At 34.7% G+C, this 19,014-nt stretch overlaps 1 protein-coding gene across 1 annotated transcript in view; it reads right to left on the bottom strand.

The window, feature by feature from the left end:
- The window catches only part of FMN2 (formin 2), a 158,860-nt gene that overhangs the window by 116,438 nt on the left and 23,408 nt on the right, over window positions 1–19,014 (bottom strand). The window contains exons 3-4 of the mRNA XM_035558836.1: window positions 10,454–10,601; window positions 5,274–5,341 (exon numbers count right to left, since the gene is read on the bottom strand). Of these exons, the coding sequence (XP_035414729.1) occupies window positions 5,274–5,341; window positions 10,454–10,601 (216 nt within the window). The remainder of the gene's footprint in view (window positions 1–5,273; window positions 5,342–10,453; window positions 10,602–19,014) is intronic.

Below are 19,014 nucleotides of genomic sequence, written 5' to 3'. Positions count from 1 at the left end.
TTGGTCAGATTTAAGCACAAAAAATGCAAGTACTCTTTACAGGCTAACTTATTAACTACCACCACTTTCTGACCAAGAAAAAAAAATATTCTCACTGAGCAGTGTCTTAAGGACCCCCGGGCATGACTCGCTAGTGCATTGCACGGTCCCTTCAAAAATACTTAACTGCCATCTAGTGGCTGAATAGCCTGACTTCTTTATGATATCCTCCAGGCTCTCTGAACGCTTGCTTCTTCCCTCATTTCTATTATTTCTACTTGCAGTCTTACCCCTCCTTCAGGGCCTGAGAAATTTTGACATTAACAGAAGCCAGGCTTTCAATCATAAAGCTCAGCTACAGGTCATACAGGAGGAAGAACAGAATCTCGCAAATTATATTGGGGTCTCATCTCAGAGAATAGAACATCAGACATGCTTAGTCAATCATTTCATATAATAAAAGTTTAGTTCATTTATCTACTACCTGAAGACAAAAAAATGTCTTAGTGCTTATTAGGCTTTCTATACAAGAAACAAAACCCTTAAATTGCAGCATGTTTAAATTGAAGAGTAAAATCTAATTTCAAGAAGCAAAGACAAATCTACATTAATAAAATTGGAAACTTCTGAAAAAAAAAACATTTAAAAGACAGAGTATACCTGATTTGTCTGGGAGGTTTAACAAAGGTTAGCCTCCCCTTTACTGCCCAAGTAAAATGTTCTGCACTTGTGCAGTTCCTATGACTTTAGCAGTAATGTCTTTTGCCAGGTGTCTATCATTTCTTGCATCACAAAAACTTTGTTTCCTTTCTGTACATATTTAATAAAGCGTAATTTTTTTCTCAGTGCTAACAAGAGAACACAATATGCCTACATATGCTTCCTGACATTCACCTGTTTTAATTTAAGATATCCTAATTATAACATTAAACATTGGGCCTGAAATTAGAACATAAATTGCTGCACCACACATTGCAAACCTAGATAATTTTGTGAAAAGATCAAATTAAAAAAAAATCTAATTTTTTTGCAGCTTTTTATTTTCTGAGATTGGGATATGTTGGCATGACATTGCAGGAAGTTTACACTGACAACAGTTGTTCTCCTTAAAACAATGTATCTGTCTTTTGTGAGGACACAGACCACTAATATGTATTTGCAAAATGCAACAGGTAGACTTCATTATCATTCTGTTCATAGTGAACACTTCCAGAAAATTTGCTTCTTTCATACCCCTTTCTCTCCTCAATGAAAATACTCTGTTTGTTTTACCTACGTGGGTACCTTTTTTTTTTTACTTCCCTGCTGTAACACTTGAGCAATACTTTTTGTAGGAAAAGAGCTATCTTAGAAGAGACGTTCATTGCCTGCCCACTAATTCTGTTTCAAAAAGTAATCTGACAAGTAGTGAAGGGATAGAAGAGAAGTAGCATATGTTCCCAGGATCATTGTGCCCTTCTGAAAGAACATCTCAGGAAAGAACATGTGAAATGAAGCAGAGCAAAAAATTTTAATAATAATAATAGGCCACAGCATGAGGACTTTTCCCTCATGAGCTCCAAAATCAATTTTTCTCTGATTTCTACTGAACACAGTTGTTAACCAGTCTCATTTACAGTTGCCTCTATCCTGAGAGCCATGTCATACAAAAATGAAAAAGGTTTAAAAAAATTCTTTATTGCAGAATCATTTCCCCATTTCAGATATATCTTACATTTACCTTCTTTACCTCACCTTCTCTCTACAAATTATCTATCACTCTGAACTTTCAGTTAAGAAAGTTTTGAGTAGCATGCATGTTTCCAAGACAAAGTTGAGCTGTGACACTGTATAATAATGAAAAGTAAGCCCCAATCCAGCCAGCGTTTCATATTTTTTAGACAGACACATTATGTATTTATGTTTAAGGATACCCAAACTTTTTTCTAGTATTACTATGTGTCAAAATTAGAACATTCCAAATGACATTAAGTAATAATTTAATAACTTAAGCTTAAATTATAATAATTCATAGTTAAAGGCTAAAGTATGAAAAAAAATCCCCTGAAACACAGGGAAAAGGGTTGTCATCAAAGTGTAGTAGTTAGAAATATTCTACAGAGACACTCCAGTAGTTATAATATTTTCAAAGTGGAAAGTACATTGCAAAAAGTGTCCTGTAATTTAAGGTTTTTAAAGCTAGAATTGTTTCCCTATGATATTGTTGGAAAGTGCACCAATAGATCATGCAGCATAAATCTGTCTTCAGTGCCTGAGAGCTGCCAAAACGTTGTCTGGTTGGTACTACTTGTTGAAGTACACGGCGTTCCAAAAGGCTTATTATTTTGGTTGAGGGATTATTTGTTGGTTGAAATGAGGTGAACCAAACCAAAATGAACAACTGAATTTGAAATGCTACAGGCGTAATGTTTTTTTGATAGCAAAATTTTCCACTGTAAATATACTTTAGATACTCAATGTAAGCTATCATATAGCCAAACTGCTAGAAATTGGATCAGTCTGGCAAAATCTCGTCTCCTGAGATAGGATTACAGAGACCAGTCATCTTCAATGGAATGATTAACAATTCATTACATCTGTATGCTGATCTTTAAATAAATGCAATCAGGGCTTTCTTTCTAAATTTGTGTGATACTCAGAATAGGCACTCATTGCAAATGACCAAAAAAAACCCCAGAATGTTAAAATAATTAAGATAATAATATAAGAGAACAAGGAATTTAGATGACTGTCAAACAATTCGTAAGTTTTTTTTCTGTGATGTCCCACTAACAAGGCTTAGTTTTCAAGTGCTCATTTTACATTTAGAAAAAGAATTTTTCCTTTGTGTTACATCTCTACCACATAAAATAAAACAAACTAAAATTGAGTTAAAGTGTAGGGAAAATTGCAATGCTACCCTAAAAGATGAGGGGTGTGTAAGAGAAAAGAACTTTGCTCTTGCACAAAAGTACAGCTGCCAAATCGCAACATCAGGTTTGAAGGTCAACTTTCTAAATGATTTTTTTCTCTTCTTCCTTCACTAAAGAATTTAGGCCTAACCAAAATTTGTTTGTTCTGAGAAGACCTTGTAGACATTGTTGCTCGTTTTTGGCATTTTCAAAACTAGGAGTTGAAATGGATGCCAGTTTCTCTAATTTTCCTCCTGCATTAAAAACAAGCGCCCCCATGCCCTCTTTTTTTTAATTGTGACTTTTTAAAATTTGCTTTTGTTCAGTCAAAGATAGCTATCTTAAAACTTTAGGAAATTATGCTGCAAAATATAAGGTTATGGTCATAAAGGTTACATCACAAAGGTAAGGAAATGGTTAGAATATACAAAAAATAGGCCCTTCCAATGGTAAGAAAGTGCAGAATCCAGACGGGGGGGTGGGGGAGAAGAGAGAGGAAGAGAGAAAGAAGAGTCGCTCTTTTAATTTAGAAGTATTTTAAAATTTTTACTTAATGGTTTATTGTGAGATAATTTATCAGCATCATTTTACAATTGCATTTGTTTCTATGTCAATATTGACCATATCTAATTATTTTTATATCATTTGGACAATGTCTTTTCCCAGGGAAGGTTTATGGTACAAAGGAAATCTATGAGTAAACTCAGTTGATCAGTATCAAATTTTACACTAGATCAACCCCTCTGCGTTATTACCTACTTGGCTAACCACAGCCAATGCTTGCTTTCTTCAGAAAGAAAACCTGTAGACAAACTAGACAAAGAATACAAGAAGCCAGAACTTAAGTAGAGACATTTCATAGTGTTTCATCACTTTTAAAAGAAAGTACAAATCACACGAAGAATGAACTGACTGTAGTATTTATCTACAAGAGATGAAAGAGAAGTTATTTTTACCATTCTATTTTGTAGATTTTTTTTATATATATTTTTGTTAGTTACACTCAACAGTTAAGGACTTATTAATTTTATCCACTTACAGTTTCTCATATTAAGTAATTTCCACTCTGATTTTCAACAGAAACCAGAATGAAGACATAGTAAAGCAAAAACTTGAAATGATGTTTTGTCAATGAGGTGATCATGCTTACAAAGCATTTATTGCTGCTCTTCATTGATGAATAATAGTACAGAATGGAACAAGTTCACATTATTTCTGTAAAAGACTAACAGTAAGCAAGACGGATGGGGATCTCTAACACCAGCAAATGCAATTCATTAATCGGTCAACGTGATAGGTTAGTTAAAGACAGAAGAGACACCAAACAAACATTATTTGTTCAGGCAACCAAGCAGTGCTCTAGTGCTGCTGGTTAAACTTCATTCCAATAGCAAGAGAATCAAATCTTTAGGGAAAGTACCTAAGCAGTCATTAATATTTTCATTAAATTTCCAGTAAAAAAAAAATTACGTAGATTTTTTTTCTGACAGTGAATTAAAATTCTAGATATGGATAAAATATGCAATGTGCAATATCTTTCTGGATATATATGAGTAAGCTTTAAAAAAAAGAAATGCCAAAAATATTGCTAGTGAATAGTAGTAAAATACTGAAGTAAAATAAAAATGCATGGGACAAATATTTTACAATTTACACTTAAGATATTGCTATGCAGACTAATTTTGTGATATAATTTTAATTAAAAAAATCTAGTCTTTAAATATTCTTAATTATGGAGATTGGAAAATTTAGGTAATTGACTAGAACTCTTGACATGTTGTTTGGTAAGACAAAAACATGTAGGTAATATACCTCCTTCCCCCATCCACATTCATAAAATCCCTGCTTGAACCTGAACTGCGTTTGCAAGTCTAACAATCAAGAGAATACATTTCACTAGGCATTTCTTATTTTCTTACTCCAAAACAAAAACAATGATCATTTTTATTAAATACTGCTCAGTGCAGCCATTCTTGAGGCAGCCAGTCATTTGCATAAAAGAAGAGGGTTGGGGGAGAAAAAGATCAGCCCTAACCCTCTCTGAAAAAAATCTCTGCCACCGTTACCCACACAAACTTCAATAGATCTGGTTATATTAGATAATCACTATTTCTTGGCAATACCATCAGACCTCTGGAACCAAGCATTACTTCTGAATGAAGTGAACAATAACATCTCATAAGAACCATCTTAGGTAGGCAGGTACCTTGAATCTCTGTATGTAGATACACTATGGAGCATGTTAGTATTTTGAAATAAAAATTTAGATTTAAAAAACGCTTCTGAATGTTTGCATTCTGAAAATTCATTACACAAATTAGAGCTATTGCATAAGTGTCTGAAGTACGTCTTTTCCATTTTTTCTACAGAATGCTAGATAGAACACTTCTGTCAAGATCTTACCTGTACCTGCTGAACATCTTCTATGAATTGTTTTTCTGTTTCTAGTACAGTAGATTTCAACTCTGAATCTGAAAAAAAAAGTATAGCTTTTACAATATACATAGATTTCATTGATCTTTCAAAATACATACTAAGGATTTAATGAAAAGAGGATACAATTAAAAAGAAAACTTAAATCTCCCACTTTCCAAGTTATGCATCTAAAGTTAATTAAGCAGGTTGTATATATAAATAAACCCAGTCTGATCTCAACATGCAATGTACTAAGACTCTACAATAAATGATATGGTCTTAGAAGTATACCACAAATCTTCAAAAAACTCCTTTAATTGTCAGAATTTCTGTTTCAAAGAAAAATAGTCACTTATGGCTCTATTATTTTTATCCCACAGAAAGTTAAGTAATAGTTCTCGTGCTTAGTCTTCTCATCCAACCTCATTAAGATGTATGTGTGTCCTTAAGATCTGCAGATTGTATCTGTTCACAAAAGGCTACTAGAACCCATAAACAGGCTGACTACTGGTGGCAGATATGTTGTCTTTTGACATCCTCCACAGGCCCTTCTTCGTTCTACTATAAAATTTGAGATGGCCACTAGGAGACAGACAATGATATAGATCTAAACTCACATTTTAAAAGTGTTTGAAAGATAATTGACCTTACTAGACTAAATACCTTTTGAGAAATCTCAATTTCATCCCAATGATATTATTCCCCCTCTCTGGTATCTTAGCAGTATGAAGATAGTTTGGGACTGTACACTTATTGTGAAACTGTACAGTCATAGCTTCCCAGAACTGGGGGCATTCAAGCCGAGGAACTAAACTAACTCTTCACCTTTTGAGTCTATGGTCCTCTCATTTGTGTAAAGAAACAGCATTAACAGCATTAATTTGACTTTCAGAATTTTGACCACAATACTCATTTACATTGAAAGCCAGCAGTACTTCATTCCAATAGTACCTTTTTCAATTATTTTCTACTTCAGAATAACTCATAAGAATCTTAATAAATATCTAAGAATTCCTCCATTTAATTACCCTCTTTAGACAGTATACTTGCACAGTTACGGTTTTAAACAAAACCACAGATCTCCAAGCAATGAAAAATAAAATGTGGGAATAAAAACTTTTATCTGTGCTTCCTCCCCCTCCTCCCTGGAAAAAGACATCAAAGCACAAAACTCCCCCAAACTGAATTTCATTTCTTAGTTTAGAATAATTGTTATCTAGGTTTTATCTAATAATATTAGTGTTTGAAATCTCAATTTTAATAAAAATGCAACTAAACCTAACTATAAAAAGTTACATTAAAACCTTGATTGTGCAAATATTTATTTCAGTGAAAAGCATGTGCTGCATATCTGTGCTTTGCTTGTGCAGTGATGCATTTCGATTACCTACTGAATAAAAGAAATCACAAATTTTGTGCTGAAAATGAAACAAACATTTAACAACCCAATACACATTCAGGATTCTCAAGTTTTTGATAAGTTATTGCAAAGAATAACGAATATATCTTTTTAACGTATTTGTGGAAGAGAGAGTGTCTTGTAGTTAAGACACAGGGCTGTGAATTAAGATACATTTTATTCTATGCTTTCTGCAGGTTTAAAAAACCCTACCCTATCTGTTCTTCAGTTTCCTTGTTTTATAGGACGTAATTAGTAAAGGGGGGGGGAGGAGGGGGACGACAGCAGCTACACAGTGAGAAGTTCTCTAACCAGCTTAATAGCTGCTGCTAATTATGTGGATTATGCCTCCAATTAGTCATAGTCTACTTTTGTACACATCACAAGAATAGAAATTTCTTATACCTTCCCAGAGAACGTCTCATGCACCCTTCTTAGGGTACCACTAAATAACAGGCAAATCTGATGACTATTTGCAGGAACATGGGAACAGTTTTGATCAAAAAACTCCACATTCCTAATTCCTATACATTTGGCCTCCTCACAGCTTTCTGACAATCCCATCTGTTGGGAGGTGAGGTGTGTAAGCAGGAAGTGTCATTGCCAGAGGCAGATAATCTGCAAGGCTACCACTTGAATACTAACAATCCTCAACTTTTTATTTATTTATTTATTTACCCTTTTTGTTTACTAAAACTACATTTCAAAAGTCTTATCTGGCAGAATTTTCCCAATTATAAAAGGCTGGATGAGGATAGGCAGTCATTAACTAGAAATAATCCATCATGTCTGACTTTGACATGTTTTGATTATGGATAAATCATGCCTTGTTGCTGACTTTTACATAACTCCATTTACTGAAGCAAATTTAGGATGATACCAACAAATTGGTCACTCAACTCTCAGGGCTACTAAAACCAAAAAAATTGTCTCCTCTGAAGGAAGGAAGCTGTAACATTTTCAAAATAAGCAACTGTCAGATACTTGTTTTACAAATTATTTGGAAGAAGAGAACTTCCTTGGCTAACCATACCTCAACAGATTTGCAAACCCAGGAAAACAGGCTTTGGATCATCAGATGGAAAATTAGCAGTTTACATACCACTACATTTCATTCATGATATCGACAGATTTTGTCCGAAGACTTCTCTGAATCCAGAACAATATTTTTGGTAAAAGTATTTGCTGACTGAACCCAAAGTTATGTTAGATATTTCCAAACTGTATTTAAAAAAAAACAAAAAAAACCACTAATCACTCTAATAGCCTTCTTCTTGCACCTAATAATGCTCCATAGGATACAGCACAGCAAAGCTATTTAATATATACTATATGAAACAGTGATACTTTGCTTGTTTAGGAGCAAATTACCTAGCACCCTGCAGAATTTCCTCTTGCCTTACTTAAAATTTGAAGACCTGGTATTGCTGTCATGCTGATGACAGCAATAAAAAGAAAGACTATATATAAAAATATCCTGCTACATTCCTCTCTGGGTAAATACTTTGGTCTAAAATGCAAGTTTTTGCTTATAAACTGGTATCTCTAGTGTTAATATTGTACATGTTTAACCATACAGCAAAAACAATACATATCATAAAATATAGCTACTCTGCATACATTAATTTAAATCCTTAAATAATTCTTGCCCTCTCCACGTTTCAAAGGGCACCTATACATAAAACAATTTAATTACAAATCATGCGGAAGATGTGAATCCTTTAGTATTCGCGTGAAATATCACTCACCTCTAGGTTCTTCCACATGGCAAGCACGCAAACAAAATGTTAAATTATTTATCTACCTGAACTGTATTCAGAACAATTTTATTTTTTCTTTTCTACACTGAAAATTCACACCAACAAATAAAATTTCAGTAATATTTTTTAGAAGTCAACACCTCGAGTAAATTTTGAGAACTATTTATGTTCCATTTAGAAGTGGTAAAATACACAATTTTCCCTTTTACTTCTAATTCAATTTTCTTAGTATTTGAGTTTTTGAGAGGGCCGTAACTAAGGAACAGACAAATACTATAGACATTATGTACATGTAGTAGGAATAATATTAAAGAGAACAAGATTGGATGGAAACAAGCAATGTATAAAATGAATAGATTTAAGTATTCCTTGTGATTGAAGTACTCTTCCAAATAGTACTTCAGTAAAGTAAAAATAGTAAAAAAAAAAAGTTAAAAAATGCATTTCAAAACATATTAAATCTATGCTCATCTAGACATTAGAAACAACAAACTTGTTGTTTACTTGCTGTCATGATAAAACCTCAAAGTAATATAATGAAAAAAAAACATTTTCTCTTTTGTCTTTCAAGTGCAAAGTCTGTTCATAGAAACCCTGATCACACATCCATTAGCTAAATCTCCAAGAAACACAACCTTTCTTCTCAGAGTACCTGGCAATGAATTCAGTTACCACATATGGCCACACTCATTTAATACTACATAAAAGAGTAGATCGTTAGTCAAAAATTGGACTATTGCAGTAGTGTATTATATATATTAGTAGTATTATGCAGTAGTGTATTTTATATATATATAATTTATTTTATTTTATATTTATATATTATATTATATATTTATATATTTATAATTTATTTTATATATAGTGTATTATATAGTGTATATAGTAATAGTATTGCAGTAATGGAGTGTTCCACACTCTGAATTGCATCAGTGATATGCAGAAATGTTTCCTTGACCACAAAGCCACTGCAAAAACAGAATAATATAGCAATGTTGCATTTTTGTTGGCACCACTTATTTTGCTTGTGAACACTGGAATAAGTGATACCAGTAAAAGAGAAGTGTTGCCATTACAAATTATGTCCACGCAAGGAACACTTTGCTTGTGTTCCAGAGGAAGTGGTAGAGAAGTCCCAAAGAGAAGGAAATCTGAAATTAACTCCACCCAAAGGCTACAAGCACAATAAAGAGATCTGTTGAAATAATGACTTAATTCTTCAAATTTAAACAATGAAAAAAGAAGTGGTAGGAAAGGAAAAATTGAAAATACCCAGTGGCTCTCCATGGAGGTCATGGGAGACTGAAAGTGATGAGAGTCATTGAATACTAATGCAAAACTAAGCCTTTAACAACCTGCGGTATTTGCCAATCAACACTACTAACAGAAAACAGGTTTGAAATTCTCTTCTAAATTTTTAGTAAGCTACAAGAGGGTTTCTCATTTTGTTCAATTCTCAGCTGGACAAAAGCTTTTCGAGTATGCTGAAGATTTCAGAATTTGGCTGGTAGAATAACCTCATGAAAATTTAAGATAAACTGACTTTTTAAACAAGACCTCTATTTTTCAGACACATTATTCCTACCTCTCTGTCAGCAGGGGACTGCTGAATCCACGAAGGAATAACTTACACCACTCTAATAACTTTCAATATAACACCAGTGGGCTTCTGAAGTTTTCCATATTTTTAAGGTTAGAAAAGTACCCATATATTTCATGGCTCTGAAGGAATATAAAACTGGAAAAGAACAAAGGTCAAAATACCTGGTAAAATCCATTAGTCAGCAGATGCCACGTGCACATCTTGATTGTTAACAAAAGGCATATATTTTTGCTGAATATTTTTTATTAGATTCATACTAGCTAACAGTATTTCTGATGCTAATCCAAGATCTTTAGAATCAGGTATGTCTTACAAGTTAAGATATTAAGGTCATATCTTGGATTCTAAAAGGCAGCAGCTCACTCCCCATGCCATACATATATCTTGTCTGCGTCCAAGAATATACCTGTTTCTGTAATTTTGAGTCCTTGTTCTTCATCTGGTGGTTTGGGTGGGGGCCACGCAGATGGAGTTCTCCTTGGAAAGCTTCCTTCAACATAATCTGATGAATGTGTGGGTTGGCTAACTGCAGCCCAAGTATAGAGCTGGTCTTGCTATGGTTATAAAACAGAGGGAGAAGAAAAAAAAAAGTTAAAAAGTTCATATACGAAGACATTTTCAAAATATCAAAGCCTTTGTTTCCAACACAAATAGTTCATTATCCACCCCTATATCAAGGCAGGCTTCTTTATATACTCTTCATCTTACAAAGACTTAGCATAAACCTGCATTAAAAGAACTGAATGTTCTGATTTTGAAATGATCTCTAACAATAAAAAAACTAAACTTTTACTTATCTGCAGCACAATGAGAGGCTAGAACACAGTTCAGCATTTCTTGAGCATGTGAAGAACTCTGACACCTCTCCTTTCTTCAGAGAGATAAGTTTCTGTCCATCACAACTGTACTACTTTACTAGTTCACAGTTTAAAGAAAAAAATATTTCAGTCCATACTCTATACTATGTTTTATATTAAATGTGCAAACCAGGAGAAGAAGCAGGAATATTCCTAGGAACATTTCAGCATAAATTGAACAGATATTTATTCTTTACAACTCTGCTGATTAGTTTTTGTCATTTACATTTCCATATTCATAGAGAGACAGCTAAAAAGGTGAGATGGCTTTTTTTTGGGAAAAAAAGAAAATTAAAGTATTCTCAATCCTCTAGGATCAGATCAAAATATATCTTTGTTTTTCAATAGCTTTGAATTTAACCTGCTTAGTAAAAGTAGGAGACATCCGGACTATCTGATGAAAGGCACAGCAAACAGTTACTTATGCTTTAAACCAGAAGTTTAGCTGACCACAGTTCAAGCAATTTTTGTTGCAACTCTCAGTATACACACCAACATGCACACATTGTGATTAAACCTTTTTAATACTGTAAACTCTACAAAAAACATTCACAGCAAGATCATGAATGTCCTAGTATTTGGCCTGGAAATATGCAAAATACTGTAGTACAAAACTGAAAAAATCAAGTCACAGGATAAAAATAGTCATAAGATGCAGTACTATCTTCTTACAAAGATCACATTTATGATCCCTCATTCACACTTTTGTCTAAGTAAAATATTGGTAACATATTTGTTTTGCTGCATTCTTCATTTTTAAGATTTAAAACTTTTGATTGTTTCTCTTTTACACAGATCCTAAACAAGTATTGAAGACATTCAGGGGAAATAAAACCCATTTAACACTTCTGGGGATAATATCTACTTCTTGTGACTAAGTTTCTACTTGCCTAAACATAAGTTGTGATAAGAGTGGTAAGACCTTATTCTGTTGAGGACAACTTCCTTAGAACAAGCAAATGCTGGTTATAAAGGAAAATGGTCTGGTTTATAGACTGTGCCGCAAATAGGGTGAAAGGAAGCTTATTATATCTTTCCAGTATTAAAAACATGGTAAAAATTCAGACACATAAACAGACCTTCAATAAAAGCAAATGAATTAAAAGCCTAATACAAAACCACACCAGGTTGTTTACTTAGCCATGAATTCTGTGGTCCTTGAAAAGACTATCCTTTCCTTATTGGCTATCCTGCTTCATTTGAATACCTAAACAGGCAGGATTAATGAAGTTTTCAGTAACTTATTACTTACCATTCATCTAATTAATGTAAATATTTGCTTTTTAAGCATTTTTCAGCTTCAGACTAATTTCCAGTACAGTGGGAGTGGGGGGGGGAGGGGCCAGGTGCAGAGAGATCTTACCAGTAGACACTGTGTAAAGAAGAGGAAAAGGTGCTAAATATTGCCATTTATCTATTTTTTTTTCTGCACTATCCAAATCTCAAAAAGAGTAAAATAATTCAGCAACAAACCAGAACAAAATATTGTCGCCCATTACATTGCTCAGAGTTGTAGGCCATACACAGTCCAAGGAACACAGAGAACAGCCTCTGCAGAGGGCTACTTGGGTAAGCATAGTCAACTTTCAATGGGGATTACTTGTAGGGTTACAGAGCTATAAAACAGAAAGTGACAGACCGTAGATGATATTGACATAATATAAATGAGGAAGACAAACAATTAAACTACTCCTAAACATATTTCAGCATGCCAGTTCTTGAAAAATATAGCATAATCATTCAACAAATAAGTTTTGAAGTATGATTAGTCCACTTGAATTAAGATGTGTTAAAAATCATGGTATGTCTCAGAACTATGGTACAGATGGGATGCATTAGCAGGGTGATAAAACATGAAGTACCTATGTTTCTGCTGATAAAATTTATGGCATATGAACTATGAACAGTTAAGACATCACACAATTCCGTCACAGATTCCCCTAAACTGGCATGGGATATTTGTGAGTATAGAAAATCATTTCTTGTTTTGTTATTTTTACAGTTTTGGATTTTTTCATTTTCTGTTTGACACAGAGAAGGACAGGAAGTAGAACTGTAACGTAACAGACATTTACAGAGGAAAATCTAAAGTTGCAGAAATACCTTGAATGGACACGTGTTACAGACAAAATGCATCAGTGTTCAACATATAAACAAAGTGTTTAACATCAGCTAAGTTCTGATTACTTGCAAACTTATAAACAGAATTTCATATATGAAAATCCCTCACGACAGAAAGGCAGTCTGAAGGTCTAGACTTTGAGTTGATAGTCGATAAACTGCACTTAAAATGGGAAAAGATTAACCCTGTCTCCACTTCCATGTCCTTCAAGAGATGGATCATTTGAATGTCCTAATGTTCAAGACACTGTCCAAAATTTCTTTGCCTTTTGTCTTTAGTTCCTTGGCAGTTAATATAACGACCCATCATGTTTCTCCTTCTCCAAAACTGATAATGCCATCAATTTGCATGATTAGAACATTTTGAGAAAGTCCTTTAACATAATAGAATTAGCTGCATATAGCCTATTCAAGCAAAATAAATAAAAAAATCCAAATAAAAATCAGATTTGCTTTTGCCATTTTTTTATTTTATTTTTTTTTTTTTACTACAAGGATCCATGAACTTCCACCTCCAACTTTTTTTTTCCTTTGGCATTTTCATTTTAGAAGCAGTTTTTACTAGATATCATTATAAGTACAGCTAATGAATTCTCTTACCGTAATCAAGCTTTGAATGCATCTGGAATTTCTACTTCATCTTGTTCAGACTCCGCTATCTAGGATAAAGCACCGCTTTGGGATGAAAAATAATAATAATCCCTGTACTAAGCGATCCCAATCTTATTTATTTGGACTAATTTCTGGGCAGACATTGAAAGCTTAAAGCTGTCCGAGTCCAATGTACTAAATGTGATATCAAGAAGAGAGTTCTTGTTTCCACATAACCTTACACAGCACTTTCCACTGGTTCTTAAAACTGTAGAGCATTTGCACATGGGCGAGGCAAATTGCCTGAAGGATCTGATGATACACAATCAATAGACATTTTACCACTTATAGACACTAGTGTTGAGAACAGAGATGCACACCATCAGGTCTGTAGTTTAACTCACTCTTTTCCCAGCCAGATGTCACCAGGCACAAAATATGGCTTTTTGTAACAAACTTTAATCCTCGGGTACCATAACACTACATTTGAGGTACAAAAGATATTAAATATTAATTACTTTCCTTCACAGTATGAGCTAAAGATATGCTTACTCTCCTACTAATCTTTAAAGACAGAAGCCAATGCTGTGAGCTATGCTGTAAGGGCCTCTCATAAATGACATGAAGAAAGACGCTGGTGGACCCAGAAGAGAAGACCTACAGCAAATATCAGAAGGTACAGTGGTGGTGCTTGAGCTTTCAGGGAAGGGACCACACCAATTTTTCACACTAAGAGACCAGGTTTTCTTCCTGTGCCAAAGACTGAATTAGAAATTATCACATATACCACTGTAGGAATACAATGCACAAACTTGTATCCATGCTTCTGGCAGCAGTATTGCTCCTGTAGATGTGCAGATTATACAGCCTTCTGTTCAATGCCACCTTGGTTTTTAAATCAACTGTATCTTCTTCCAGTTCGATGGACAAAAATAGCCATTGTGAGAAGTGGTTGAGAGGTACAAAAACTGCATATGAAACAGCAAAGAACAAATACAAGGCTATCCAAACAGGTTGCAAAAGCATAAATTTGCAATTTGAAAAAAACAAAAGAAAAAAAAAAAACAAATCTGATCAGAGGTATTTTGAAAATTCTCAAGAAAAAAAAAGAAAAATACTTGAAGTCAGATCATACATGGTGAGATGGGAAAAGGTGGGGCAGTTTCAAAGGCATACTGCTACCAGGAATAGCATCTGCACTTCAGCTCAGAAAAGCAGCAGATGGCAGAAACACATTAACAGTACCTCCAACCTTTCTTATCCTAGAGTGAATTGGTACTATCTTCCCTGGTGGCTCCCATGTTAGTCCATGATGGAACCAGGCCCTATCTCTCAGACCATTTCATTTCAAACAAAAAACTTAAGCAATTTTTCACTAGAACCCCAAACATTCACAGTTATCCTAAAGAGGGGAGGACAAAAATGATTGCCATGTCAGCAGGCCGGTATAAATGGGCCAGGAGTAAACAAAGGGTGATAGTTACTAGAAGGTTCCCACTAATTAAATCAATCTGTATCTGAATGTCCTTCTTACAGGAAGAGCTAGGAGAGTGGAAGAGGAAAAAGCATAGCTGCATTTGAGGTGGAACTAGATAAACTTATAGAAGAATTCAATTTTATGAGACTTGAGATAAGTGCGGGGGGGGGGGGGGCAGGGTGGGGGAGGGAGCAGAGTCCATGACCTGGAAGGTGTTTTCCAGGCTAAGAACTCCAAGGAGCTTGTTCCACAGATGTGCACCAATGTGTGTAATTTAGACTGTACTACATTGGTTCATGCAGATGGAATTAATTTTTTCCCATGCAGGAAATTTAATCATTCCAATATACTAAGTATATAAATTCTAAAATGAAAGAAAGCAAATTGCATGTTCCCACTGCATGTAAATAGTTAATTGGACAGGCAAGGTTTTAGTTTGAGAAATTAGAGTCAGCCTACCTCAAAATGCTCTTATCTGCAGGAAACTGCTTTATTTTTAGCAGCTTTTAAAATAAGGAAATCAATACTATCAAGAATGGGAAAAGTAGTTTACTTTTTGAGGAGAGGTTCTGTAGCAAGGCTGTAGCTGACCGTTGCCAGATACAGAGCAGTATTAAACATGGCTCTCAGTTTCTGCTACCTTTGGCTGCAGTAGTGAGCACAAATGCCTTACAAGGCTGGAAAAATCACCAAATCAGTCAGAATACTCTAACGTATCCCTGAAGTAGCATTGTAACTTCATAAACTAAATTTGATGACTAAGCATTATACTTTTTTCTTTTAGAAAACCGAGGTGCCTCAATAATGCACTTAAAAATACCTCCCAATTTCCTAAAGTCATGAGACACTTCTTTCCCATGATAACTCAGAAATGACTCCTCTCCAACAAAAGAAAAACTTCTCTGATACCATCAAACTTCACCGATGTTTCAGTATTGTGTCCAGGGGATGAGAGAGGCCAATAGAGCTAACATAGACCAGCAGTTACAGTTGTCATGGGAAAGAAAATCAGAAACCTAAGTTTCACATTTCCACATCTATTCTTATCCAGTTCCAGAGTTATTGTCTCAGTCTTCCTGTTCCCCAATAACTTCTGGATTTAATATAGCTGAAAACATTGAGCTGGTGAACTTAACTGATTCTCCCGCTTTCCTTGGAAGAGAGAATGGTCTTCAGAGGGAACAGTGACTAACAGTGCACAACGAAATAGAAGAACCCGAAGATCTAATCTCTTTACCCATGGGATTCAAACTTCTGTGTGGAAGACCACACATCCCAGGACCTCTAGATTATCAGCTTAAACCATCTAACAGTATATACTACCTCATTCACTCTCTTCAGAAATTGTAAGTTTAGGCAAGAAGCTTCTCCATCAGGAGTTAGTTTCACCTACACCAACACTGTTCTGCAGTAAGTTTGGATTCTGACGTATTTTAATTTTCCAAAGGAAGCTGTTTCATTGTAAAATTCCTTTCACCTCAATTCTATTTGAAAAGGTAATTATTACTGCTTTAAAAACTTCCTCTTGAAATGACATGCAAAATGCACAAATTCAGCTGTCATTGTATTCACAACTACAAGCTAGAAATGGTGGACATCACTCCATCTCTTAAGTAAACTACTGTACAGAAAGTCAAAAAATATCAAAAATCTCTGGAGGTGACAGGGTGACCATCACCGTCATCTTACACACAATGATTCTGAAAATTCTAAATGGGTGGTATAAGCTTAATATCCAGCACGTGCCACTTGAAGCAGCTTTTCAAAATAACAAGCATGTAAGCAAAGCTCTTTGCCAGAGAAGGAAAGAAAAAAAAATGAACAAAAAACCCCAACCATCTAGCGACATCCTACATATAAAATACCACTATTGTTAGTGGATATGGTAGCATCACCACAAGTAACTGAAACATAGAAAGGACAAAAAAAGAAAAAAGGCTAGAAGTCTATGAGACCAGATGTAACAACTATAAAATAAATATGCAATTAAAATTTAAAAAAGGAAGCAAGGAAGCAGCATAATAGGAATACTTCAGCCCAGTGAACATCCAACTGTTTTCATTTTACTACTCTTAGGAACATTCAGAGTTGCTTACCACAAAAGAAAAAGCATCACAAAGTGTGGTTGGGCAATGGAAATGGAAGAGGAGACATGAGGGGTTTAATTCAGCCAAACTCAACTGCCATGGTAACTACATGACAAACAGATTAAGGCAACTGATTCACAAAGTATTTTCTCTGCACTATTCTACAATTTTGCCTTGTTTACTTAAAAACCTTATTCACTACTGACCCCCAATACACTGCTATGACAAATATCATAAGATAGGACTACATCTAATCTTATAGATTTAATTCCTGAAGCATTTTAAGTGTGCTTGAAGAAATGCTGCTTTGGTGCCAGTTTTGTGTGGAAGAGAAGTCCTCCTTGCTGAATTCGATTCTTGTGACAGTTGCTCCTTGGAAACTGATCACTGGTTTTTTGGCTCTCTGAATTCTGAGAAAGGGGTTTGCCTGTAATCTGCTCAACTACTAATTTTCAGACTGGTGTAAACACTGTTAGTAAAAACATTAAGAAAAGGCTCCATGTCACTAAGCCCTCTTCCAGCTGACCTGCAAAGTCCCAACATCTGCTACTACTCAGCAGAAAGAAAAGTGTCTTTATTTCCTTAAAAAAGCATCTGTAACACCACAGGTGGTGGAGATAAGAGGAAAACAAACATTTTAATAGCATTTTCCATTTATGCCATTTGGCTCTCTGCTTCCCTGTGGAACAGAGAGTTTATTCAGAAACAGATGACAAGCTAGTCAGACATCACACCCGCAAGTCACACAAGGGGCAGTCCCTCTTCCAAATTGTCAAACATACCTATAAACCACAACATAGCACAGTAAAGAAAGACACCCTCCTGAAAATGTCTATTTAGCTCTTGTATTATAGAATATGATGAAATAATTTCTAAATCAAGATGGCATTAACAGAAGTATTCAAAACACATAACAGCATTCAACAAAGCACCAAAAGGATGTAAAGAGGGCTAGACTAATCAAAATGACACCTGAAATAAACAAAGATCAAAGCTTACAGTGTGAGGGCAGAAATGTCTTGAAAAAACAGAAGACATTGCTGGTTCATATCACATGAAAACAGTACCTGTTGCACATTTTATTGCTAACATACAATAGAGACAAAGTTCCCCAAATAAGAATTACACTATGGATACAAAGCTATGACTAATTTTCTTTCCAAAGCTCTTACAAAATGGTAATAGAAAGCCTCTATCACAAAATTATTTTATTTTTTTCCACTGAGAATTGGAGTGCTTTAAAACTAAACTACTTGGAAAGTTTACCACAAAAAAAAAAAGGCATAAATCTGCTATGTAGGGAAAAAAGTGCCCATAGTTTAAGACTGCACAGTATGAACTAGAAAGTCTGGAATCAGAATTCACAAGTAGGGACTAGAAACCTACAGTCTTTAGAAATTTCAGCTTCCGGATAAAATGCAGACAAATGTGAAGTACAGTAAATATTTCTTCATAAGAGTGAAACAAAGAAAAGTTGCCTTACATTGCTAGGAAAGTGTCAGCTTTTATTGGTGTCTAAACAGTTCTAGTTCTAATGCAAACGCGTATATTTTTATTGACATTACTGATTGTTCTCCTAGCTCCTGTGATGTATCCTTTAAAGAATAGCTAAATAGGAGATAAGACCTCTGCTTAGTGAAAATTGTGATCCTCTTAACAGGTGGCTGCAAAACTTACCTGTAAAACTCTCCTGTGATTACATTCTTGTGAAAGATGAACTGTTCAGACAGCTCAACCTTATGCTGATTTTACTCTAATAGGGTAATATAATGAGGTACCATGTGAAAAAACATGCTTAGGACTACACCTGCACTACATAAGATTATTAAATAAC

Source organism: Cygnus atratus, chromosome 3 (genome assembly GCF_013377495.2).
Source record: "Cygnus atratus isolate AKBS03 ecotype Queensland, Australia chromosome 3, CAtr_DNAZoo_HiC_assembly, whole genome shotgun sequence".
In the NCBI taxonomy this organism is placed as follows: Eukaryota; Metazoa; Chordata; class Aves; order Anseriformes; family Anatidae; genus Cygnus; species Cygnus atratus.
Note: the sequence above shows the minus strand (reverse complement) of the source record. Positions and strands in the feature narration are given on the sequence as shown.